The sequence below is a fragment of the Bos mutus genome, chromosome 19 (assembly GCF_027580195.1).
Source record: "Bos mutus isolate GX-2022 chromosome 19, NWIPB_WYAK_1.1, whole genome shotgun sequence".
NCBI lineage: Eukaryota > Metazoa > Chordata > Mammalia > Artiodactyla > Bovidae > Bos > Bos mutus.
In genome coordinates this window covers 52552875-52579230 of record NC_091635.1, presented here as the reverse complement: position 1 = coordinate 52579230, position 26356 = coordinate 52552875, and the positions used below count along the sequence as shown (strand labels likewise).

The 26356-nt window shown below is 45.9% G+C and overlaps 1 protein-coding gene across 1 annotated transcript in view; it reads right to left on the bottom strand.

Moving 5' to 3' along the window:
- The window catches only part of TEX14 (testis expressed 14, intercellular bridge forming factor), a 60305-nt gene that overhangs the window by 23420 nt on the left and 10529 nt on the right, over positions 1–26356 (bottom strand). The window contains exons 8-20 of the mRNA XM_070390599.1: positions 25446–25569; positions 23964–24142; positions 17894–18045; positions 16593–16783; positions 15664–15814; positions 12718–13643; positions 9715–9821; positions 7034–7159; positions 6743–6831; positions 5648–5917; positions 4759–4859; positions 2539–2667; positions 1083–1149 (exon numbers count right to left, since the gene is read on the bottom strand). Coding sequence (XP_070246700.1) covers positions 1083–1149; positions 2539–2667; positions 4759–4859; positions 5648–5917; positions 6743–6831; positions 7034–7159; positions 9715–9821; positions 12718–13643; positions 15664–15814; positions 16593–16783; positions 17894–18045; positions 23964–24142; positions 25446–25569 — 2612 coding nt within the window. The remainder of the gene's footprint in view (positions 1–1082; positions 1150–2538; positions 2668–4758; positions 4860–5647; positions 5918–6742; positions 6832–7033; positions 7160–9714; positions 9822–12717; positions 13644–15663; positions 15815–16592; positions 16784–17893; positions 18046–23963; positions 24143–25445; positions 25570–26356) is intronic.

Below are 26356 nucleotides of genomic sequence, written 5' to 3'. Positions count from 1 at the left end.
AAAGCTTACAGCTTCTTAAAATGCTTGCAACTGTGAAGGAGGCCTGAATCGGGTTAGAGACGCAAGCTGGAGTATGCAACAGGAGGAAGGGGGTATGTTCAGAACCTAAACCTGCCCAGCCTGGGTTCAGACAGTGGAGACATGACCATAGACCGAGCTGCATGGTTCACGAGATGGATAACCCTGGTTTTAAAAACAGATGGTTACATGCCTTAGAAGAGCGAAAGTGCACAGTTTTTAAAATGTCTGTGTCAGTACCTCTGGTCCATTTATATCTTGTCTTGTGCCACACCCCAGCTGCTGATCCAAGGTTAACTTCCCGTGTAACAGGCAGCAATTGCTAAGTTATACAGAACCCAAGGCCCAGAACGGGCACGATGTTATACTGACTGTAGTATTGGCTATTATTAACCCTTTGCTAAGATGTCATGCACGCAAAGGAAAATGATGGTAAGACTCAGTCTTCTGGAGTAGAGAAGGACACAGAAACCTAGTACTGGTTGTCACCGTGTCAATAACCAGCTGTGAGGCCCAGGCCAGTCCATCAGGTCAGCTCAGCACTGAAATCTAGGGAAAGAGACCACAAGGGAAAAGAGAAGCAGCAACTGCTGTAACGTTTGCTATATGAATGCAAGGTGGGGGGACTTCCCTGGTGGTCCAGTGTTTAAGACTCCACAATCACAAGGCAGGGGGCCTGGGTTCCATCCCTGGTCAAGGAATTAGATCCCACATTCCGTGACTAAAGAGTTCAAATCAGCAACTAAAGATCCTATGTGCCGAAACTAAGACGTGGCACAGCCAAATAAATACATACACAAATATTTATAAATAAATAAATGGCAAAGTTGAAAAGAATGCAAGGGGAAGTATATAAATAACATGATGTATGGATACCATGAGGCTAGTGAGCAGCTGGGGATTCATTCTAATGAGGGGAAATCACTGAGCCTAAGTTTTCTTATCTGTGAAATGAAAGATCTGGAAGGTTATCTCTAAGGACCTTTCCAGCTCTAAACATGTGTGATCCGACAGAAAGGGAACAGGAGGGATTCTCAAAGGAATCTGCCCTGAGGGCGTATTACCAGAGGCTTGAGGTCGGGCACAAGCATGTTGAATTCCTTCAAAGTCTTCATCAATGGGACTTGAGGTCTATAAAAGAAAGAAAGAGCAAAGAAAGGAAGTTCACTAGAGGAAGATGCATCATCAAAAGATGGGGAGAGGATTTCTTGATGTTCTTAAACTCTGAAAATCTTTAAAGGTTCCTGCATCTTTTATAGAAAAAGAACAAACCTTCTTCACAGACATTAAGAATTTATTTGTACTATATGTTCCTCCTCAACAACAAGCCCTCCTCCACCTCCCATTGTGAGGTGGGATTGGGTTACTTTTCCCTTCTTTATATAACTATCCCCTCTCCTCACTCCAACCATCCAACAAAGATGTTTTAATTCCTGGGAGCTTTACTAGAAAAGCCAAAAAAGGTAGGAAAGATGGCCCAGGCTCTAAAGCTACTCTATGGGGTGAGAAGTCAGAACACTGGTTCCTTTGAGGAGAGGAGTGGGTGGGAGGAAACACAAGGTCTTCTAGGGGATCAGGAATGTTCTATTTCTTGATTTAGGTGCTGGCTCCATGAGTGTGTTCAGCATGTAAAAGTTCATGATCTGTACCCTAAAGATGCGTGTACTTTCCCCTGTTACCCCTTTTGTATACATGTACATATATACGTATATAAACTTTATATTTTTTATTAACCATTTTCTTAATGTCCCAGTCCACAGTAATATTAAGAATGTTCAAAGGACTGATTATGGAAAACTGCTCTAACTGAGTTTGCAGAAGTGCCGACAAGGGAGATCTATGCTTTTTGATGCATCACTGAATTCTTCCCGTCAGTCAAATGTGGTGATTGGCATGTACAATTCTCTTTCCTCCACTCTACCTTCCATATTGGTAAAGGGCCCCCAGAGGTGGCAGGTTAGGGGAGAGAGGAGGTAAAAAGTACAAGAGTAAATAAAAGACTCCCATGATTTTCATTTTATAAATGAAAATACTCTCTGCACAAACAGGTTCTTGCAAGAGCCAGGCACATCCCAGAGGAAGGGCCGTGTACTGGACAGCCTCACGTTCCCTGCGGACCCTGTGCTGCTGTTCCTGGCCCTCCCACCACTAAAGCCTGTCAGTCCCGGGCTAACTCCCTAGGCTGCTGTCACCAGTGCTTCTTCACGCAGAGCAGTAACAGCAGGCTGCCTTCTCTCCCCCCAAGAAAGGACTGCGAATTAAGCAACAAGAAGGAACAGGTTTTGAAAATGAAGTACAAAGTGCTGCACAAATGCAGGAACCACAATCCTGTGGTAAGACCTTCATTATGAAAAATCTTACTTTTCACACGTTTTTTTTCAAAACATATGAAAACACTGATAAATTGACAGGATATACTTTTACGTATAAGCTATTTTTCTTAATAAAAATAATTTTAAAGGAATAAAGCAACAGAGAAAGCTGGAGATGTACTTTATCCTGAACTTTGTAAATTTTTACCTCTAGAGCCAAATTTTCTTGAGCAATTGAGGAGTAAAAATATTCATGGTCTGGAGTTAAAAATTCATCTGTCATGTCTTCAGTGTCTTCAGAAGACTCTGGTGAACAAGTTGATTGTGCAGACTGACCCTATTAATAACGCAGGAAATCACTTTTCAGTTGGTGTTTATTGTAAACAAATCCCTTTAGAGCTGGCTGCAGTGTTAGTAACAGGGCATCTAAAATCACCCTGCAGTCGGGTTGATGCTCTCAGAGCCCCTCCCGCCACGTGCGCACTGCTGCCCTCCTTCTGCACAGCCAGTCATGAACCCCAGAGCAAGTGTGACAAATCACAGTCCTGAATCTCAACATCCTTACCTGCACAATGGAAGTAGGGGAGGATGGGCAACCTTTTTGCTCTGAAATTCACAGGAAGAAGAAAGGCCCTAGACAATTCAAGCTGCGGACTGAATTTACATACCCTGATCCCCACGGGCACAGACACAGTCCATGTGCTGGAGTCAACTCTAGGCTGAGGCTGCTCAGACCTGGGACTCCTTCAGGTATTCCCATTTAAAGGCAAGAGAAAGAGCATGATTTTAAAAATAGCAATGCAATCTCAATAATAAAACAGGGATTTCCCTGGTGGCCCAGCAGATAAGACTCCATGCTTCCACTGCAGGCAGTGTGTGTTTGATCCCTGGCTGGGGAATTAAAACCCCACAGCCATGCAGCCAAAAAAATTTTTTTAATTTAGAAAAAAGGGAGAACTATTTAAAAAATGAAATAATTTAAAGTAAGTTACTGGGATTTCTCTGGTGGTCCAGTGGCTAAACACACTCCCAATGCAGGGGGCCTGGGTTCTATCCCTGGTCAGGGAACTAGATCCCACATGCTGAAATTAAGACCCAGCACAGCCAAATAAATACATTAATTAAAAGCAAGTTATTTCATCAGCATCTCTGCTCTGCTCCTTCCTTTTCTGCTACTTCTCTACGTCCAGCCCTCATTACCACGTGGCCAGACAGCTGGCTCCTTTCCTTACCTTCAATCATCTCTTTGCAGAGGTTTTGTGGTTTTTTTCCCTGGACACTGCCTTTGCCACACTTCCTCTTTTGTGCACTTAGCAGCTGCTTTCCTTGACCTCTCATATCAAATTAAAATTTCTCAGACAAGCCTGGCCTCCCACACCTTCCCCACTTCCCTGAAAGACCTGCTTCTCCAGCCAAGCCAGTATGCTTAATGTGGTGCGTCCTCCCAGACCTCAAGGGAAAGAAAGAATAAGCTGCCCTGTGAGTGGTCTGTGTACTGATTAAAATACAAAGGTATATTCTTTGAAAAGCCTCAAATGTTATCACAATTGGCTTTTTACATTGTTTATTCTCAATTGCTGTTTATATTCTTCCATGTCAATGGTGATTACAAATTTTGGTTCCTTACGCTGGCTGGACCATGGCCCAATTGCACACTTGAAGAATGCATTAAATCCCTGAAGCAAGGCTGTAACCCCAGCGCAAATGCTGGGAAATAACTGAATCCTAGGGATCTTGCTGAGACATAGATTTCAGGCATGAACACACTCCTTCCACTGAGCTGAGAGCTGAATTTTGGTCTTAAATGACATCCCAGGCAAAGGTACTCTCATTGCAACCCTGGCCCTGCTTTTCCTACTTCAATCTGACTTCAGTCATGAGCTTTGGTAACTGACCTCACACTGAGCTTTACGAGGTGGTCTTTTCTACACAGTTAGACAGAAAGCTTGGGCTTCCCAGGTGGTATAGCAGTAAAGAATCTGTCTGGCAATGCAGGAAACACAAGAGACGTGGGCTAGATCCCTGGGTCAGAAGATCCTCTGGAGAAGGCAATGGCAACCCATTCCAGTACCCTTGCCTGGGAAATCCCATGGACAGAAGAGCCTGGTGGGCTACGGTCCATGGAGTTGCAACGAATTAGACACGACTGAGTTACTGAGCGCGCACACAGACAGAAAGCTCAAGGGTCAGAGCTGAATCTAACACTGTGTTTTCCCCAAGCTCCAATATACACAGTGCTTTGAGCTGAACTAATTCAGAACGTATTAGACAGGGAGGAAAGACTTCTTCATTCATGTCAGAGACATGAGGGCACATGCTCCAACAAAAAAGAACTACTACAGATATTTCAATATCATAATACGTAACAACCCAGTTTTACCCTACTAGGTCTTTGGGTTTGAGTTGGCTCTCCAGCTGTATGACTTACGCTGTAAGACTTCTCAACAGCCACAGATGCATCCGAATTTGCTTGAAAGACTTCACTGTGCTCTGGCTGCTCATCTTCTCTGGGGGGCAGGTGCCTGATACCTAATGATTATAACACAATAATTGTCATTCAGTCATTTTTAAATGGCACGAAGGGGCAAAGGATAGTGTGAGAGAGGAGATGCTTGCATTTTCTGCCAAATGCAACCATGTGTCATGCCAGATTCTGTCCAGACAGTGGAGACTGTTAGGTTAGCCTGGCTCTAGCACGTGGCCGTGAATCATTCTCCCTTTTAAATACCAAAAAAATCCATTCTAAGCTGAATGGTAATTTTGGATGTACCTATCCTTGATTTTCAAACAACTGTGAAATGATATCTCATGCCCTGACTGCAAGCAAATTAGCAGGTGGAAAGATACAGCATGCAGTTTTCACCCACAAATCTATAATAAAGTGATGGCAGTAAACATCATTTGTCTCTAGGTTCCTCAGGCACAGACTCTCTGAGAGATGGTGGAATTTTTCTGGCCTAAAATGCAATGCAAAGAAGTTGGCAGTAGGGGGTGGCCTGCCACCAATGCCCTCTGGTAGAAGGTTCAATTCTTTGCCAGGTTAGATCCAGGAGCAGGGTCAGTGCATGGAGACTATTTACTCATTTGGACAAAGCAATCTGCTCCAGTAATAGAAAAACTTGCGAGTCTCTAGACTTTTTCACCTGTCTGAAGGACAGTGGGATTAGATGGGTGTGCTACTTTCGCCTGGAATTCAGGATCCCCGGATAGACAGGAAAGGAGAGAAGCCAAAGGAAATATTCTAGGAGCTTTACTTATTGTTGAGAGCTGACAACTTGATAGAGCTCACCTACCCCAATTCCTCCATCTGAACTTACTGGTGAAACGCTGAGGCCCTGACTGTCTGCCACGCTGGTCACTGCTGTCTGTTTGGCCACACTTGTCATTTCCTCCTGGCTCATCACTTTTCTTGAGATAGTCTGCAGCTTGCTGCCAATCCATATGCTCGGAGACCCTAATGGGGAGCTGCGGCAGGGGGTCAGGCTCATTTTCAGCCTCACTGTCTAAAGCCACACCACTCCGAGGATGCCAAGGAGGTACTGTCAGCTGTCCAGTGGCTGCTTTTGCTGCCATTTCTTTCACTTCCGCTGGATGTAAGAGAAAGCAGCATTTAAAACAGCACTGTGAATGCTGGAAACAGAAGCTTTAGTTCCTTAAAGAGTTCCGTAATGGTTTATAGCTTATATTGTCACAATTATTCCCTTTTTAGAACTGCATCATCCTTAGCTTGGCTTGAAACAGAAAAGAGAAGAGAACTAATAACAGAGTGAGGGACAGGCAGACTTTCAGTTAGTTACAGCCCTTTATGCTGAATTAGACCAAACGGCAACAGAAATTTGTAGACAGACCTTCTCTCTGTAAAGATTTCGTAAGAAAATGACATGTGAAGCCCCTAGCCTGCAGAAACTAACGGAAGGCATTCTATTTGAGTTTCTATAGCCTTTCTAGACCAGACTGAGCTCATATTTTGGGAGTATGTATATATATGTGTGCATGTGTGTTTTCCTCAAAATTTTCTATCCTTTTTCAGTGTCACTTAGCATTACTATCAAAAAACATAGATGCTGTATTCTTTTAAGCTCATAAGATTAAACTGATACAAAAGAATAATACCCACAGGATAGGTGAAAGTGACACTGGAAGCTCTCTACCTTAACAACATTGTAAGAATCTATACCATGTATTTTTTTTTACTACATTTGTTACACAATATACATGTATACACATACACAGAGTGTAGAAAGATTTCCTATATAGTCCAGAGATTTAAAAAAGCACTTCTCTTTTACAGTTTGTAATCAGAAAGGTCTTACTTTTAAAATGGAATGATCTAACAAGAAAAGAATATGAGAAGACAGTAAAGATACTTTAAATTTCATTCTGTCCAACAGAACCCATGGCTTTATACTCACTTTTCCATTTTAAGTGTATCTCTCCATCATCTTTGTTATTTCGTGACTTTGCGTTATAGATTTCAGAAGACACAGATTGCATACTGATCCTGAATTGCATGTATTTGGGGGAAGAGGGCAAGTGAACACAAACACATCAGTTTACTCAGGTTCCTGACACAACCCCAAGTCCATGAGCCCACCCAGAGGCTGTCCCCTATTCTCTGAGCTGTTCTGAGGTTGCACTGACTCCTATGCACCACCAGGGGGCACCAGACCCCCTCCAACACTCAGCCCACAAGGCTGTACTACCTGGTAGAGTCCTGGCCAGGTTTGGATGAGGTGGGTGATCCCTGTGGGTGGCTTGGCACCGTGAGGAGTGCACTACTGAGCTGTGTCGTTTTGCTTTGAGGACTGGACTCTCTAGGCCTTCCCTGGCTAAGAAACAAAAGGACTGGTTTAGATGATCTTGAAATTCAGCTTCACAAACAGAACCCTGGTCCTTGGGCTGTAGCAGAGCAGAGCGTAGGTGATGGTTCAGTAGTTTCCTGCCCTTTGATCAGAATCCTCTGGTAACAGGCCACCCGCACATCAGTGATAGCGCAACAGCTAACACTTACAAAGATGGGCTTAAGGCACCAGGGACTCTGAAGATGATTCAGAGATCTTCATCCTAGTTTCACTGAGTTGTGGACCATGTCCTGCTACTAGTTAGCTGACTTTGGCAAACTTCAGTCTCTCTGCGCCAAGGTTTCCTCATCTGCACAAAAAAGAAGTCTCTTTTTCCTCTAAATATCCCATGATTATATACACTTTATCACCTATTAAACTAATTCTTTGAAAATGTATCATCTAGGGGACTCCCTGGTGATCCAGTGGCTAAGTCTTCATGCTCACAATGCCGGGGCCCAGGTTTGATCCCTGGTCAGGGAACTAGATCCCACATGCCACAAGTAGGAGATGCCATGTGCTGCAACTTAAGACCTGGCACCGCCAAATAAGATAAAGAAAAAGAAAACGTGTGATTTATGCATACATAAGAATCCTCTTTTATCTAGAATAGCCCAGTCTCCTGCTGTATCAGAGTGCAAAGAGAGGCTGTTGAACTAGAAATGTCATGTCTGATCAGCTTCTTTGAAGAACAATTTGGCAACAGCTATCAAGCATCTTTCGGAGAAGGCAATGGCACCCCACTCCAGTCCTCTTGCCTGGAAAATCCCGTGGATGGAGGAGTCTGGAAGGCTGCAGTCCATGGGGTCGCTGAGGGTCGGACACGATTGAGCAACTTTACTTTCACTTTCACTTTCACGCATTGGAGAAGGAAATGGCAACCCACTCCAGTGTTCTTGCCTGGAGAATCCCAGGGACAGGGGAGCCTGGTGGGCTGCTGTCTATGGGGTCACACAGTCGGACACGACTGAAGTGACTTAGCAGCAGCATCAAGCATCTTTAAAATGTTCAAACCCTCTGTAACTCTGCTTCTGGGAGTCTATCAAGGACATAACCCAAAATGCGGAATAAAATTTACTGACACGTCACTATGGCCCTAGTCATAACAGAAAAAAGAAAGACTGAAACAACCTAAAATTCAACACTGGGGGAAAAAAATAATGGGGAAAATTCAATTTTTCCCCATTTCAAACTTACAATTTCAAAGTAAGTTTACAGGATGTTTTTAATAACAAAGGATAAAAACGTTTTAATGTAAAGCAAAAACTCAGGATACAAAATTGCCTTCTTGTTTAGTCACTCAACCATGTCCTACCCTTTGCGACCCCATGGACTGTAGCCCGCCAGGCTCCTCTGTCCATGGGATTCTCCAGGCAAGAATACTGGAGTGGGTTGCCATTCCTTTCTCCAGGGGATCTTCTCCAACCAGGGATCGAACCAGCGTCTCCTGCATTGGCAGGCAGATTATTTACCACTGAGTCACCCAGGAAGCCCACAAAAATGCCTACATGTATATAATTTAAGTGATTTTGAAAGCACACAAAAAGCCTAGGTGGCCTGGCAGCAAAGCCCTCAGCCTCTCCCTTTGGCGCTGAGCAGGGCGGCCGCAGCTGCAGCTTCTGCCTCGTCCGCCAGCAGCTGCACCATCGCCCTGTCTGCCGCTGTCAGTGATGTGCGTGCTAAACTCTCTGAGGCTGATTTGGTGGTTCTTCAGTTCATTCCCTTTGTAAAGGTAAAATACACTAACCTAAAATGTCTGGGCATGTTCCTCGATTCCCCCTTTGGTACATATTTAACTGAAGTGAAGAGAACAGCAAATTCTTGTCATTATTCTCAGTCACCACTGAGGGCAGGAATACAAAAATTTTTTTCCAGGAAGATGGACTTCAAAGCTGTGGATTAATGCTGCCTTTTAACCACAGAAAAGGAAAACTAAGTTCATATATGACTCTGTCCTGAAAAACATTAATTGCTCCATTAATAATTCTTCCTATGCAAAAGAAAATTTGTTTTTCCTAAGTTCTTAAAAACCCAGCATATGTGTACACTTTCCTTCTACTGAAGGAAAATTGATTTGTGCTGAAATCAATTCATTTCATCAGTCTGGCTAAAAATCAGAGTCCAAAAGGTAACGATGATATTGTTCAACTTCCTCCTTCTGCCCCCCAGAGTCAGTGACGCTTATTTTGAACAACACTGGTTTTCACATAGTTTGGTTTCTGGAGCCCTGGTGTGTGGGATACCTGGCACTTCCTTTTCTCAGGAAAGCAATCTGGACAGTTTCAGGAAGACAGGGTGCTCTGCTCTGGACCACTGAGGAGTTCTGTCTGGCTGACCTGCCAGCAACTTCACCTCTGACGTCTCCTGCGAGTCTCCATTATACTGCTCTTCTCACTCACTCTGCCAACATCTCTTTCTGTGTTATTACTCCTCAATGCTCACAATCTTTGTCACCAGCAAAATGAAGATCATTAAAGTGGCCTAAGGGTCACATGGGCGTCTAAAGACATGATGACACAAAGAACAATGAAACATTAACCCACCTGCTGGTATTCTGGTTCCTGTCTCTTTCCAAACTGGCCTTGGCTCCGTGAGTGGGCTGAAACTGTTCACCTCTGCTCTGTTTTCCAGGACCACAAAGAGTTGGCAGCTTAAAAATCGGGAGACATGTTTCAGTGCTTTGATGAAGGAATCCCTCTTCCCTTCACTCTCACATTCTATTTTTAAAGTCATTCTCGCTCAGTATGTAGAACTAACCAGACCTCTCAAGACAACTTTAGTTTGCATGTTTCACATCTAATAACTCATCTCTTAGCTGGAGGCCTCTTCAGAGACATGTTGGCCCTCAGGACTTCAGTCCGAACAGGGTGCAAGTGGAAAATGAACAGACAAATTAGACATCAAAAGTCCCCAAACTTTCCCCTATATGATTATTAAGGCAGCAGGTTTTATGGCAGGAGCCCCAGGCCCTGGGTTCTCATCTGAACTTTACTCAGACTAACCTAAGTGAGCCTTATGTTTTGGTTTCCTCATCCATAATACAGGGACAATAATATCTGCCTAAATCTACTGGGGCGCAAGGGGAGGAGAGGGGTGCTATGAAAATAAAACACAACCAAAAAAAAAAAAAAAAAAAAAGGCTACAATACTTCAAAAATAGTAGAAGTAAAATCAATTAAAGCCAATGCCCTTTAGCCAAAAAAAGAGACCTGGGATCTGCTTACTGCAATTTCAACTAACTTAGTTTAATTGCATTTCCTAACCTACAGCAAATAAAAACAACACATGTGAGATTTGGGAATGGCAGCAAGACACCTAAAGGTGAGAAGATGCATAAAAATGATCACTGCCTCTGTGGAGTAGGAGTTCCAGAGGCTGCTGAGTGGAGGCAACATTGTGTCACAGTAACAGATGTTCAAAAAATCATGTCATGGTCACCAAGGAAAGGCTAGAATAGATTTAGAATATATTTAAATTGGCATTTAGAATAATGGCAAGTCTGTAGTGTTTTCATTCAGTATGATTAAAAATTTAAGAATGGAGAAATTAAAAGAATGAATTTCAAATGTTTGAAAATTTCACTTAGGTGAAAATGCCTTATTCCTTGATTATGCCAGAAAACCAGGGTAGGCTTTTTAAAGAACAATTAAAATATGGTAGAGTTGCTTTATACGTAGTCATATGTACTAGTAGATGGTTTCCAACAACGGCTGCCTTCAATTCCTTCCCTCCCTGTCCACACTGCCATTGGAGACCTGGAATCTACTTCCTCCCCTGAATCCATGCTGGCTTCCTGTGACCATCAGAAAAGCAGCAAAAGTGATCTTGTCCTAGTTTTTAAGAGACCTGGCAGCTTCAGTTTCACTTGGGAAGCCAGCTGCCAGGCTGCAGAGAAGCTTGGGTGAGACTACTTAGTGAATCAAAAGAAACCAAGTGTGGAAAGAGGCCGCCTGGGGGAGCCAGGTAACTGAGGCCTTCCTGGAACTTCTTGCTCAACGCAGACTCCAGCTGAATGCAGTTGAGGGGGTGGTTCTGGCCAGTGCCACAAGGAATGGAAGAATCAGTCAAGTTAGCCCTGTCGTACTCAGAGCCCACAGAATTACGAGACGTAATAAAACATTGTTATTTTATGTTATGCAGCAAAAGGTAATCAACATACAGTATACAAAAAAGTTATTTCTAGTAGTTTTCTCGTAAACTCTAACTTTCACTGTGCCTTCTCTTTGGGTGTGTATGTTAGTTGCTCAGTTGTGTCCGACTCTTTGTGACCCCATGGACTGTAGCCCACCAGGCTCCTCAGTCCATGGGGTTCTCCAGGCAAGAATACTGGAGTGAGTTGCCATTTCCTACTCCAAAATCACCTTCCTTCTCTTTACATAAAAACAAATGCCAAGGCTTTTCCAAATGTTATATGTGAGGACTAAGTCTCGCTGGAACGCAGCAAGGAACAGTGCCAGAGCGCTAGCCTGGGAGTCAGAAACCCAGCTAGGGCTGGTCAGTAGCACAGCAAGGGGTAGGGTAGTGGGAGTCAGCTGCCCTGTGCAGGCCAAGAGGGTGCACTTTAGGTGGAGGATTTTAAAAGAATAATAAAACTTACTAAAAGTTAGCCTGCTTTTTTTTTTTTTTTTTTAACCATGAGCCAGCAACTCTAAATAATTTCAGTAATAAGATCCTCCTTTCAGGGATACTGACCTCTCCCACTCCACCCTGCGCTCAGTCACATCCATGGATCTCAGAAAGTTTAAGTCTCTAAGCTTGAGCTTCACACTCTGGAAAAGGATGGGCTTGATCCAGCTCTAAAATTTTGATTCAACAGGCAGCCAGCTCTGCATGTGTGAACTTGTTAAAATTCATCCATTTATTCATTCCTTCAGTGACCACTTACAGAGTACCTTCTACTGCTAGGCCCCCTTCTATGTGTGGGGACATTTCCTCAGCCTTACTGGACGGATCTGTCCTTAAGAAGCCCAGAGCCTACAAGCCATGTGGTGTGGTCAAAAAAAAAAAAAAACAAACGAAGAAACAGCAGCAGCTCACAGAGGAACCACTCTTCAACCCATGGTCATTTCCTTTGACTACCAAGTCCTTCCATTCCCATCGGTGTCTGAGCTGCTCCTAGCAGAGCGTGTGGCTCATTCATCAAATCCCAAGGTCTAATAAACAGCCTCTGAGAGCTCTATGCTTATCAAATGAGTCAATGAATGAATTAATAAGCAATTCAGAATGGGGATTAAATACCTGCCCAAGATACCATATTTGGTGAGTTGAACTATATAAAGTTGTCAATACTTGATTATTTTGACCTACAAAACAGCGATTTCACATAGTTTATAGAATTTTACAGAGGACAGGGCCCGTGAGCTGGGTTCGGGATAGGAGATGAAGAGTATCTACCTTGGAATTCCAACCTAGAGGCCTTGTTTCCCAAAGCAAAGAGGACTCATTAGGAGTTGGCCGTGCTGAGGCCACCCTTGCAGGCGGGTCAGGGTGCGCTGAGGCCGGCTCCAGACCCTGCGTGCTGCCCTGCCCCAACATCTCAGCCTCACCTGGTGGTCCTTCTCCGGCTGATCCCTGGTGATTTCTTCAGTGACTTGGGGGAAAGAAGCTAAAGGTGTCCAGCCACAGTCGCTTCTTTTCTTGGACCTTTTGCCAAAATGTCCTCCTCGAAAGTCTTTCACTGTTCTCGGAGACCTTGCCAGAGTCAGACCACTGCCCCCGGGGTCCAGCTGCTGGTCCCCCGGCCGCTGCACGACAGGAGGAAGGTAGCTGGAAGCCGGGGGGCCGAGGGCGGAAGGTGAGTCGTGGATGCCTGCAAACTCTCTCGAAGAAACCCACAGAGACCTGCGCTCCGCCTGCTCCTTCTGTATCATCTCGAGCTTTTCTATCTTCTGCTGAACATTCCTCAGCAAATCAGCATTCTGGTGGATTAAGGTCTGCGAAATCTTCAGGTTCAGCACACATTTACTGATGTACTCCTCGGTCATGGAGCGGTTGTTCGCGGCGCCCTTGGCTCCTCGGGCTGGCTCAGGCCGGCTGGGGGAACGCAGTGCATCATTCTGCCATTCCCAGTCCTCACAGGAGAGCTCCGTGTCAGCGTCCGAAGAGCTCTCATCTTCATCGCAAGAACAGCACACCTCTCTCTCCATCTTTTCCAGCTCTTCTTCCATGGACTTCAGCTCATCTGTCTGGTTTGGTATGGCCCCCTCAAGAGATGAGCCAGTTCCTGGGCACTCCTCCTCTGGGTCATCTGCTGTGTCCAGGCAGCCTGAGTAGATTTCATTGATTTCGAAGCTGCAGAGGCTTGTCTGATCTGGGCTGGGGTTCCTGGCCTCTTCTGCCACAGAACAGGCAGGAGAAGCAGCGTCTTGGCGGTGAGTCTGCTGGGCCACTGGACTTACGTCTGGGACAGGAGGCTCTGGTGTTGCTTTCCCGGTGGGAGAAGAGTGACCCCTTGGGGAATGAAACTGACTACCTGCTGAAAAGAAAAGCAACATGCAGCTGATTAAAGTGACCACAGCAGCTCAGCACCTACGGCTGGTTGCTCAAGTGGCACACAGAAAGAAGTTTCTTATCATCTCACTCACTTTTCAGTTAGAAAAGACTGCCAGATACACTCACAGAGAATGAGAGGGTATTTCGAACTTTTGACAAGGGTTGAGATAGAAAATTTGGGAAGGGCTTTCCTGGGTGGCTCGGCGGTAAAGAATCTGCCTGCCAATTCAGGAGACACAAGTTTTATCTTTGATTCAGGAAGATCCCACATGCCAAGGAGCAACCAAGCGAGCGTGCCACAACTATCGAGCCGGTGCTCTAGAGCCCAGGAACAGCAACTACTAAAGCCCATGAGTCCTAAAGCCCGAGCTCTGCAACAAGAGAAGCCGCCACAATGAGAAGCCTGCACACCGCAAACTAGAGAGTAGCCTCTACTCATTGCAACTAAAGAAAAACCCCACCGAGCAATGAAGACCCAGCACAGCCAAAAATAATAGGTAAATAAAATTATTTTAAAAACAAGAAAATTTGGGAAGGATCAAACCCAGGAAAAAATGCTTATGCTTAAGTTATAGTATGTTCAAAAATGCCTAACTATCAGGACAAGTGAATTATAGGCCCCTGAATCTTAGGACTAAATTCACACTTTCTTTACACACACAGTGTTTGAATATTCATGTCAGTTCAAGTCATGCTCTTTGTGAGCATCTGATAAAAGGAGCCAAGACACTGCCCAAGAAGCCACTGCACTGTGAGAGAAAGAATACCTTAAAAAATAACTCCAGGATTGACCACCCACCACCCCTGGTTGATGGTGTACAGCTGGCAGAAAATGGGATGGAGAAGTCAAAGTAATGAGACCTTGGAGAGCCATTCTGGAGGCCTCCAGGCCTGTGCAGAGTCAACAGAAAAGTCACTTGGCTAGAATCCAAATGCCTGAATTCCAACTGGGTAATCAGCTTGGAATCATGAGCAAATCACACCTCTCTGAACCTCAGTTTTCTCATCTGGAATATAAGGGCATCAACCAGATGACTGCAAGGTTCTTTGCAGCTCTGAGTTCAAAGGTTTCCAAGTACACTAAAAAGTAGTAAGGCTTTAAGAAAAAGGTTAGAAGGAAATACCAAAATGTTAACAAATCATTTGTAAGAAATTAAAATCTTCTTAAGTGATCTTTTTCTTCATATTATTTAAATTTTCTATAATGAACTGTAGTGGGAATTTCTAATAATGTACACTCACAGCCTTGAGAAATTTCATAGAAATGGCACCTGGAAAAACAGCATATATCAAGAAACTGTTGATGATGTATCAACAATGATGAAAAACATTTTTCATGTTTTTCTTAGAATAATAGCCTTCTAACAGACCCCAAGGCCAGACCCAGAAGGGAGTATGACTGGGGTCATGAAAGCATGGACCTTGGAACAGCGGGTTGGTGTTAGGTATGAACACCGCCTACAATCTTGCTGACTGTTCCCGAGACCATCCCATGAGGGAACGGCCTGGGGTGAAAACAAGGGGATCTGGACTATGTCAGTGCAGTGTCTTGGGAAAGATAGATCAAGGAAAGTTTTGTACTCTGCAGTCAGGAGTAACAACTGGACTCAGAGTGGACTCTGCACCTCAGTTCAAAAGAGGCTGCAGGCCCCCTGACCCACTGCACCAGATTTCGTGTTCCGCTCTCATTCTCATTGCTTGCTCCCGGACCTTTAGGGCAACAATGAACAGATAATAATTTTAAATAAAAATCACCATGTTTACTTATGAAACAATTGAATACATTCCTAAATCATACTAGAAAGAAATAGATTGTTACTGCCCAGTTCTGGAAAAGGTATATATGGAGCCCATAAAATTTAACTTAATTTTAAGGATCTTGATTTTGTTTCCTAAGGCAGTCATCGTTCCCAGTATAAGTTACGGGTACAATTTGGAGGAGTCGGTTAGTCGCAGCTCTCAAAACACAGTTATGTCAAAACCTTGAGTTAAGGCCATACCTGTTTCCTTCAGCTCTTTTATTTCCAAGTTAGGGGTCTCTTTTGGATGTTCTGAAGTTAGTCCTAGACAGACATTGACATCAGGATGAAATTCGTATCTCTGCACCCTGGGACTCTCAGTTGGCTGAGTTCTCTGGGCTCCAATAAAATCCTGTAACAAGAGAAATACTGCTAAGGACATATATGCAATCATCTGAATGTCACTGGTATTTTAGAAACATATCTAGGTGTCAGATAAACTCCCTGTTACTCCTGTTGGGTAGACTCACTGTAGTTCTCATAAATGAACTCACTGTGATTACCAATACTTTGAAAAGTAGTAACAGAGGCCTCGCTGGTAGCTCAGTGGTAAAGAATCCACCTACCAAGGTAGGAGACATGGATTCAGTCTCTGATCTGGGAAGATCCTACATGCCATGGAGCAATGAAGCCCCTGCACCACAACTTCTGAGCCTGTACTCTAGAGCCTGGGAGCTGCAACTACCGAAGCCCACACACCGAGAGCCCATGCTCTGCAACAAGAGAGGCCATCACAGTGAGAGCCAGTGCACCACAACTACAGAGTAGCCCCACTCACCACAACTAGAGGAAAAGCCTGTGCAGCAACGAAGACCCGGCATGGCCAAAAATAAAGAAATAAATAAAGTTGTTTTAAAGTAACTAAAGCTGCTATCCACTGAATCACACTATGTGCCTACAGGGTGCCCCTTTTACAAACTGACCCTCTCCAGCCTCCCTCTGCAATTTCCTGCTGCCCTCACCAAGTTAGGCAATTAGCCTTTTCTTGGGAACACAGAAAGAGTGTCATGAAATGAGGATTTCCAAAACTTCCTACAACTTGATCTCTAGCTTCTTCTTGGTCTCTTAACTCCGTAATCTACCCTGAGATAGGTAAGCAAATACAGACCCCTAACAACTTTAGAGCTTACCTTTAAGTCATTCTTCATAATATACCGGATATCTTGAAGGTTCATAGTTCTATCTTTCTGCTTGACCTGGAGGCCTGACTTAACAATATCATAGTAAGGTTTCGGAAGCCTGACATCAGCTTCTAAATAATTTCCCAAGACTATGGTTTCTTTAATGACTGAGCCATCTAAGCCATCCCAAGGTATGTTGTCTGTTAAGGAAAAAGCCAGAAGAAGAAACATTAAGAAATCAGATGAAACTGGTTAACTTTTGTCAAGTTGCTCAACCTTTTTAAAATTAATTTCTCTCTGTAGAAAAACTACTGGAAGCTCAATAACAAAGAAGAAACCAACTGACCCAAATAACAGGGAGATCCCTGTCACAGAGACAGGAAGAAGCAGTGTCAGACCGCTGTAGGTGTGGACTTCAGGCCGGCAGACCTGGGGACCACAAGGGAATGTTTCCTGTGTCGGGCTGGCCTGCCCAATGCATTCCTGTCACAGAAGGTGAGGCTCTGCCTCTGAGACGGTAAACACTACTCAATGGGGCTGAGTCTCACTGCGGCAGTGAATGTGGTATGTATACCTTCACCTCAGAGTCCTGTACATTTGGAAGGGCTTCTATTTCTTTTAAGTGACACTGCTTATATGTACAATGGATCCTGGGTGTGTTTGATTTCCATTTACTTCTCAGAGGCCAGTCCTTTCCTCTCGTTTGTAAATTCTTAACACAGAGAACAACTTGTGGTTGCCAATGGGGAGAGGGGAAAGAGGGGGATGGACTGGAAGTTTGGGGTTGGTAAACGCACACTATTACATTTAGAATGGAATGGATAAACAACAAGGTCCCACTGTATAGCACAAGAAACTACATTACTCAATATCCTGTGATAAACCATAATGGGAAAGAATATTAAAAAGAATGCACACGTATGTGTAACTGAGTCACTCTGCAGAGACTGGCACAACGCTGTAAATCAACTATACTTCAACAAAAATTAAAAAAGAAAAAGGAAACAGGTTCTCAAGGGGCACCTCACAGAGACCCCTAAGCACTGACAGCAATATTCAGTTTAAAAACTCTCCTTGGATTAAATGCACTACCATTGACAAGCCAATAGGTGGGCTTTGCTGAATCTTAAAGAACAGGTTAAAACAGAATGATTTCTGAGGGATCATATCTTGCAAAAACACAAAGAGGTTTCCTAAAGTCTTTTTTCCCTGTGTCCTGCATTCTCATAACACTAAGTGACTCTTCAGGGGGAAAAAACCCAACCTAGGAACAGGGACTTCGGTCACTGCTGGTGTGCTCTCTGACCCACCTGTTAAAATCTCCTGTACGATTACAGAAAAGCTGTAGATGTCCGACTTCACAGTGGCTGCCTTCTGTATGATCACCTCCGGGGCGGCCCAGTTGTACAGCTGGGTGGGGAGCGGCACTCGAGTCAGGCCCCTGTGTGCACCCCCATCCTGGCTACAGAAGGAAATGTAAGGTGGGGCTGGCGCCTGAAAGGGCCACCATGATCACCACGCAGCACACGAGGGAAACACTTGCTGATGACCTCCTTGAGCTTCTAGAAACCCAGCTAGACCCTGAAGCAACCCACACCGCCTGCTGTTTCAACAACTCCTTACTGTTGCTACCTGAGCAGGCCCTGCCCCACCTCAGCTGGCCACTCCCTCCTGCTCACTCACTCCCCAAGTCACAGGGGCCCTCTCGCAGTTTCTCCAATAGGACAAACACATCACCACTTCAGGTTTTTGCACTGGTGGTTTCTTCTGAGAGCATGCTCTGCCACAGATCCTAGCATGACTGCATGCTTCTTATAATTAAAACATGAGCTCGAAAATCGCCTCCTCAGAGAGGACTTACGGACCACCTAAAGTAGTCCCAATTTATTGGCTTCAGATCGTTTATTATCTGAATTTCTTGTTTATTGATTTATTATTTATCATCTGCTATTATCTGCTCCATGAGGCAGGCCTCTTAAGTCTTATATCATCAGAACTCTAAACTTACACCAAGGCCTCAATGCTTACTTTTGAATAAATGAACCTAAGACTTTTTCAAGAACCCCTTCAAGCCTCCCTCAAAGCCTTCTGGGACTCTTCCAACTCTTCATGATTGCTTCTTTTCTGAGCTCTGCCCTCTTGGAAATGAGCCCTTTTAGTTTATCCTCAAAGTTTCACTGATTTGCTTGAATAACTCAACTTTGCAACCAGGCTCCTTGAGAACTAAGTCAGTGTCCTAAATGTCCTCTGGGCCAACAAAAGTCCTCAGGATGAAATCAGCACTGACTTCTGCCCACAGCTGTCATGAGCATCAAATGAGATCACATGTGTGGAAACGCTCTGTGAGCCATAAAGCACTAAGCAAGTAAGGAATTAATACGAATGTTGTTGTTTAGTTGCTAAGTCATGTCTGACTCTTTGCGACCCCATAGACTGTAGCCCGTCAGGCTCTTCTGTCCATGGGATTTCCCAGGCAAGAATACCAAAGTGGGTTGCCACTGCCTTCTTCGGGGGATCTTCCCCACCCAGGGATCGAACCTGCATCTCTTGCACTGGCAGGCGCATTCGTTAGCACCGAGCCACCTGGAAAGCCCAGTATGAACGTAAATGGTAAGCGTTTGGTAAAGACTTGATGACCATTGGTTGATAATTAAGAATTAAGTGTTTAGAAATTTCCTAGCAGTCCAGTGGTTAGGACTCAGCGATCTCACTGCCAAGGCCCAGGGTCAATCCCTGGTCAGGGAACTAGAGATTCCACCACCACTGATGCAAGGCAGCCAGAAAAAGAATTAAGTTTCTATTCAAAAAGCAAGTAACTAGAAGTTCTTTTTGCTGACAGAGGAAAGCTTTTAGAGGATGGGATGAGCTTCTCAGACTTTGAACAAACTTCTCTAGGTAATACTTCTCCCAGCAGAACTTTTTAAGAAATAATTTTATTTACTTTTGCCTGTGCTGGGACTTCATTGCTGTGCGTGCTTTTCTCTAGTTGTGGCGAGCGGGGGCTACTCTCCAGGTGTGGGGGGCGAGCTTCTTATCGTGGTGGTCTCCCTTCTTGCACAGGCTCCAGAGCACAGGCTCAGTAGTTGTGGCACACAGGCTTAGCTGCTCCATGGCATGTGGGATCTTTCTGGACCAGGGATTAAATTCGTGTCTCCTGCATTGGCAGACAGATTCTTTACCACCAAGCCACCAGGGAAGTCTGCTCTCAGCAGAACTTTTGACTGCAGGCAGTAAGTTTAGGAAGCCACAAAGCTATGTTATTTTTAGACTCTGTAGTTGTATTGCTGAATAGGCAGGTGTGGCCTGATGTTGTGTGAACAGCATGGATATACATGCAAAATATTACATTAGTATCATAGGAAAAGCAATGGAGTGTTTTATTGTCAGAGATATATTCTAAGAACCTAGCACACTTGGCTCTTCATATTGTAGGGTGATTGTACAAGGGAGACGCTCACTGACCTCCTCAGGCCTTTTAGGCTACCTAAGGCAAGGGACAAGTCATTTACAATCAGAATTTATGCCCTTTCTCTTTTACTTCCATTCACTTTCCTCTCTTACAATCCCTCTTCCTTCTCTGTTAATGTTAGTGGAATGTAGGAAAGGAGTTTTTTATTAATATTTATTTATTTGGCTGCTTTGGGTATTAATTGTGGCATGCAGGATCTTTAGTTGAGGTATGTGAACTCTTAGTGACAGCATGTGGGATCTATTTTCCTGACCAGGGATCAAACCTGGGCTGCTGCTTTGAAAGCACACGGTCTTAGCCAGTGGACTAGGAAAGTCCCAGGGAATTCTTTTCAGCTTCGGCTTTGACATCAACAAATTTACATTTGGCTATGGCTATATGATACCACTTGCGAGGTCAATTCCAGCTCTAAAGACTCCATTAAGAAGGAGTTGAAGAGTAGGAGAAACTGCTGTATCATTTTTACATCAAGAGATGGAATGCTACTCTAGACAATAAATAGCCCTCCAAGTTCCTCCGTCCATGGGATTCTCCAGGTAAGAATACTGGAATGGGTTGTCATGCCATCCTCCAGGGGATCTTCCTCGCCCAGGGAACAAACCAGCGTCTCTTGCATCTCCTGCACTGGCAGGTGGGTTCTTTACCACTAGAGCCACCTGAAAGCCCCAGGGTTGAGGCTGTGTGTGTGTTAGTTGCTCAGTCATGTCCAACTCTTTCTGATCCTATGGACTGTAGTCCCCCAGGCTCCTTTGTCCATGGAATTTTCCAGGCAAGAATACTGGAGTGGATTGCCATTCCCTTCTCCAGGGGATAGGGGATCTTCCTGACCCAGGGACAGAACCCAGGTCTCCTGCACTTCAGGCAGATTCTTTCCTATCTGAACCACCAGGGAAGCCCAGGGTTGAGGCTGCTGCTGCTGCTGCTGCTAAGTCACTTCAGTCGTATCTGACTCTGTGAGACCCCATAGACGGCAGCCCACCAGGCTCCCCCGTCCCTGGGATTCTGCAGGCAAGAACATTGGAATGGGTTGCCATTTCCTTCTCCAATGTATGAAAGTGAAAAGTGAAAATGAAGTCGCTCAGTCATGTCCAACCCTCAGCAACCCCATGGACTGCAGCTTTCCAGGCTCCTCTGTCCGTGGGGTTTTCCAGGCAAGAGTACTGGAGTGGGGTGCCATTGCCTCCTCCGAGGGTTAAGGCTGGCCATCTCCAAATCCCCATTTCACTCTAAGATTCGTATTTCTATTGAGAGCGCGTCAAAGAAACTGTTATACCTCCATGAGAACAACAGGTGGCGCTGCATCACTGGCAAACACCTTGGATTCTGTCAACCTTGAAAAGTCTATTATCAACGGTAAAAATGTCCAAACCCTTCGGCTCTTGAACACATAGCCAAAGTGGTGAACCTTGTTCTGAATCACTTCAAGGATTCACTTCAAATGCTTTCTGAGCACTTCCTATGTGGCAGGCCCTGAGCTGGGTGGTAAAGATGAACAAGCCGTAGCATGGGTCCTGCTCACCATTCAGAGGGGCCGACACTTGACTGCTGGGCAGGAAAGCATGCTCGGTGATTCGGGGAAAGGGCTTTGGTATAGGCTTCATAGCGGGGGGGCGGGGGGCGGTGTGGTGGAATTTAAAAGGATAAACAGGAGTGCCAGATACTCCAGGCGTGAGGAGCAGCCCTGAGAAACAGCATGGCCTGCCTCAGACGGCCAGGCAGAGTGGTAAGTGACGAGGGCGACGCTGCGGGCGAAGCCCCCACCGCGGAAGGCTTCCCACTCCAGAAAGTGCGGGGGCTTAATCTTGTAGGCAGAGGGAGACACTGGGATTAAGAATGGACCAGGTCTGAGACTCAGCAGCTCAACTGGCGAGAGCTATCTGGCCTCCACCGGTTTCCAATGGAAAATGGCTCCAGTCACAGCTAACTGCTCCCCTGTTTCTCTCTCGTCCCATCACCGCCCTGCGCCATGCAAGAGTGAGGAGGATCTTCTTAACCTGTAAATCAGCCAGAACATCATTCTGCTCAAAAAAAAAAATCCTTCACAGTATCCTAGTGTTTTAAGAATTAAATTCAAACCCTTTGCCAAGGCCCACAAGGGGAAGCCCAATCTGACCGGTGCTCTCCTCTCCAGACAGAGAGACAAGGGGCACACGAGGCCCAGGGAGCTGACAGTCTTTCCACTTCATTCATTTAAAAAACATGTTGAGCAACTTCCCTGGTGGTCCAGTGGTTAAGACTCCAGGCTGCCAATGCAGGGCGTGTGGCTTCAATCCCTGGGCAGGGAACTATGATTCCACAAACAGCACGGAATGGCCATAAATAAATAAATAAACAAAATCGTCTGTAAATAAATAAAATAGAATTTTTAAAATAAAAAGGAATTTCCCTGGTGGTCCACTGGCTAAGACTCCACCCTCCTAATGCAGGGAGCCTGGGCTCCGTCCCTGCTCAGAGAACTAGATCCCACCTGCCGCAACTAAAGATCCCACATGTCACGACTAAAAATCCTGTGTGCTGCAACTGAGACCCGGCGCAGCCAAATAAATACATTGTTTTAAAATAAATTTTTTAAAAAAATTTTAAATTAAAAAATAAAGAACATGCTGAGCTCCCGCTGTGTGGAGGCCTGCTCTAGGTATCTGAGATATGGCAGCAGATAAAACAGAAATCCCTGTCCTCATAGAGCTTTTCTAAGAAGTAAATTATGAGATGTTAGACCTGCCAGGGGCTTCCCAGGTGGCATTAGTGGTAAAGAACTCACCTGCCAATGCAGGAGACATAAGGGATGAGGGTTTGATCCCTGGATCGGAAAGATCCCCTGGAGGAGGGCATGGCAACCCACTCCAGCATTCTTGCCTGGAAAATCCCACAGACAGAGGAGCCTGGCAGGCAACAGTCCATGGGGTTGCAAAGAGTCGGACATGACTGAAGTGACTTAGCAGGTATGCACGTAAGACCTGCCAGAGACTCAGAAATAAAACCTCGATGATGGTGGTGGGTGAGGACCAGGCTCAGCGGAGGTAAGCAGGTCTCAGCCAGGGGTCTGCCCATGGCTCAGGCCTCACAGCTGCACCCGAGCAGCCCTGGGCCCAGGGCTCAGAGCTGTGGAGGACAGTAAGGAAGCACAGGGTAGATCCTCTGCCCCCCAGAACTGAGGGGCAGGAGACGAGGGCCAGCCCTCCACTCTCGGGAGGACTCTGACTTCTGCCAAATGGGAAATGAAACCCATGCCCGGAACCTCGAGTAAGGATGACGTTTTCATCACTACTTCCCTCCCTGCACCGAGCCCCACCTACTCAGGTCAGGATCGTAAGGCTCACCAGCACCCACCGCCTTCTCACATCTTCCAGGATGCACAGCTGTGGTGCATTTCCCAGCCTGCCTGCAGGGAAGAGGTGACTGGGTGCTGGGCCCTGTAAAGTGGGAAGTAATGATACACCCACTTCCGGTAGTCCCTAAACCCCGCCACTCGTCCCTCCAGGCTTGCTCTTTCTCGCTGAGCAGCAATGCAGAGGACACAGTGGGAGGCTGAGGCCTGGGGGGCAGTGGAGCCCCGGAAGGGAGAAACGCAGAGCAAGGTGAATGCCACCCCTTCCCAACACACACACACTGCACGGCAAGGTGAGTGAGAAATACTTGGGCTGTGTGAAGCCACAGAAAATTTTGAAAACTTACAGTCTGGCTAACTTGTGCTCACGCTTGTCAAATGTTTATTATAATGAACAGAAGTAACTGTCCAAAGTCCCTCTAACCTGGGCTGACAGGAGAAGACACTGGAAAACCTCTTCCTCCATTGATAAGGCAGTTCAGCCCCCCAATGAGGGATCCTGCCCAGATCAGATTCTCTCTCTACAGCAAAGCACCCACCCCGGGGAGACCCTGTTTGGAAGTCATGATCGAGGTGCACCCACCTTTCCATCATGTACTCCAGGTTGGTCAGCCTCGCTTCCCCTGTGGAGACAATGTGGATGGCGTAGGAGCTGAGGGAGCGGTGGATAAAGCCCCGGGAATGCAGGTATCTCAGGGCGTCGGAGATCTGGAGCAGCAGGTGCACGATCACCTCCATGTGCAACACGGGGAACTGGGCCCGCTGCAAGCAAGAACAAAGGATGCTGCAGAAGGCTTCGTAGTTTCCAGTCTTTTGTATTGACCTTCATGACAGCCACCTGGTGTCATGACAGACACCTGCTGTCATGGTGGGGAACCTAAGACTCAATGAGGTTAAGTGACCGGCCTGAGGTCCCACTGACTCAGGCCCCCTGACTCCAAACCTGGGTTCCTCTCCCTTAGCCAAGCTGCTTGATACTACGAAAAAAATGAGGATAAAAGTCCTCAAACCTGGTCCGCACCTCCAGTGTGGGCCCCACCGCCACTGGCAATGCCAAGCCTGTGCTCCGGGAGAACTTGACACATAAAGGACAATCCAGCCCCTACTGCGGTCAGAGGACCTAGAAAGTTCACTCCAGGACAGAAATCCCCTCATACTAAGATACCCAGTCACAACTGTTCTCTTCTCTCCCCAGAAGTGGCATTGTAAGTCAACGCCCTCCCCCAAGAAGAGGAAAGGGAACTCTAACACTGAGAGGCGAAACCTGGGCAGGAGGAAGGGTGAGCTGTTTCAGGGAAGGGCCCTTCCTGCAGGCTCTCTTCTCGCTCCAGCCCAGGGTCTTCTAAACAAAGCCATGGAGAAAGAAAAACCAGTCTGTCAGGACCTTTTGGAAGTCACATTTCAGGCCAAAGCAAGCTCCCAAGGAGTCTGTGTGCCCCATACCCTTCACTAGGAAAGCTGAAAAGTAGGAAGGGACAAATAAGGCCTTGCATATAAAGGTCCCAGAGGGGAGCGGTCCCCAACCTTTCCGGCACCAGGGACCAGTTTTGTGGAAGACAATTTTTCCAAGGAGGGGGTGGGGGAGATAATGTCTCCAGATACTTCAAGACCATTGCCATTTATTGTGCACTTTATTTCTATTATTATTACATCAGCGCCATCTTAGATCGTCTTAGATCATCTAAGATCCCCCTTAGATCTGGGAAGCTGAGGGCCCCTGTGGTAGGGCACAAGTAAAAATGCCAGGAAATAGGGCCAGAGACTGTTTGGTTACTGTGAGCTAAAAGTGTGGCTGTGTGTTTTCTGGGTCTACTGAACTCTCAGATGTGTGATTAAAGAAGCCAGACTAACAATAATAAAATCACACTAGTTCCAATGTGCTGATTAGCTTTAAACGGTGCATTATATAGCCCCCCCTCAGAGTAAAGAATTAAGAGATTTCTCTTCTATGCGTGCACGGATGGGAACTCTGCTCCTGGGGTAAAAGAAGAGAGAGAAAGGGAAAGGAGAGCTGGAGTGGCGGGGAAAGGCAGCAAGGGGAGAATGCAGGGCAACAGGCATTTACCCGTTCGTGGAGGACACTGAACAGCGTGCCCACCGTGACGCGCTCGTACACGAGGCGGGTTTTCTCCAGGTCCGGGGACAGGCACACAGCCATCAGCTGCAGCACGTGGGGGTGCCGCAACTTGCTGCAGAGGCAGAGAGACAGGATGAAACCACGGTGCTTTCCTCTCTTCTGGGCTCCCTGAACACACTCCAGACAAATTCTATTTACACACAATGTTTTGCTAAGAAAGTGGGATGGGGTAGGGGTCGAGTTTTCTGTTGATGGAATTCTTGGCTTTTCACTGATCAGAACCTGAAGGCTTAGGATCATGAATGACAATGTCACTAAGAGCTACTAAGCTAGGGACTCGACATACATCACCTTGATCCTAACAACTAGCTACAGGAAAGGTGCCATTACAGTTACACTCACAGAGATCAGGAAGCAAAGACCAGGGAGAGGTCAGGCCCAAGGTCACACATCCCACCCAGCCTCACATCAGAATCCACACTATGAGCCTGTCCAGCCTCCTTGAGTCCCTTTAGGCTGACTTCCCCAAAACGAAGGATTTGGCTTTATAGGAGCTGAGTGAACTTGATGAGCCAAGGACTATTTCAAGGCCTCAGTAGTGCTGGTATACAACCAAGGATGAAGTTCCTGCCCCAGCAAGGCCTGAAGGACTAACCCCTGAGCCACAGGAAACCTAGGGTACTGAGACCCATGGGCGTGTCTTCCGAGGAGAGACAGCGCACGTGATCCTGATGGTGGGCCTTGAGGGCTGCAGATGAACCAGCCAGGCCTGAGGCTGGACCTCAGAGACATGCAGGGAGTCTATTAGCGGACAGACTTGAGCTTCTCACTACCACCATCCCCAGCACTCAGGCTATTCAAGAATGCTTCTTTTTCCTTCTTGGCAGCCCTGGGAAGTC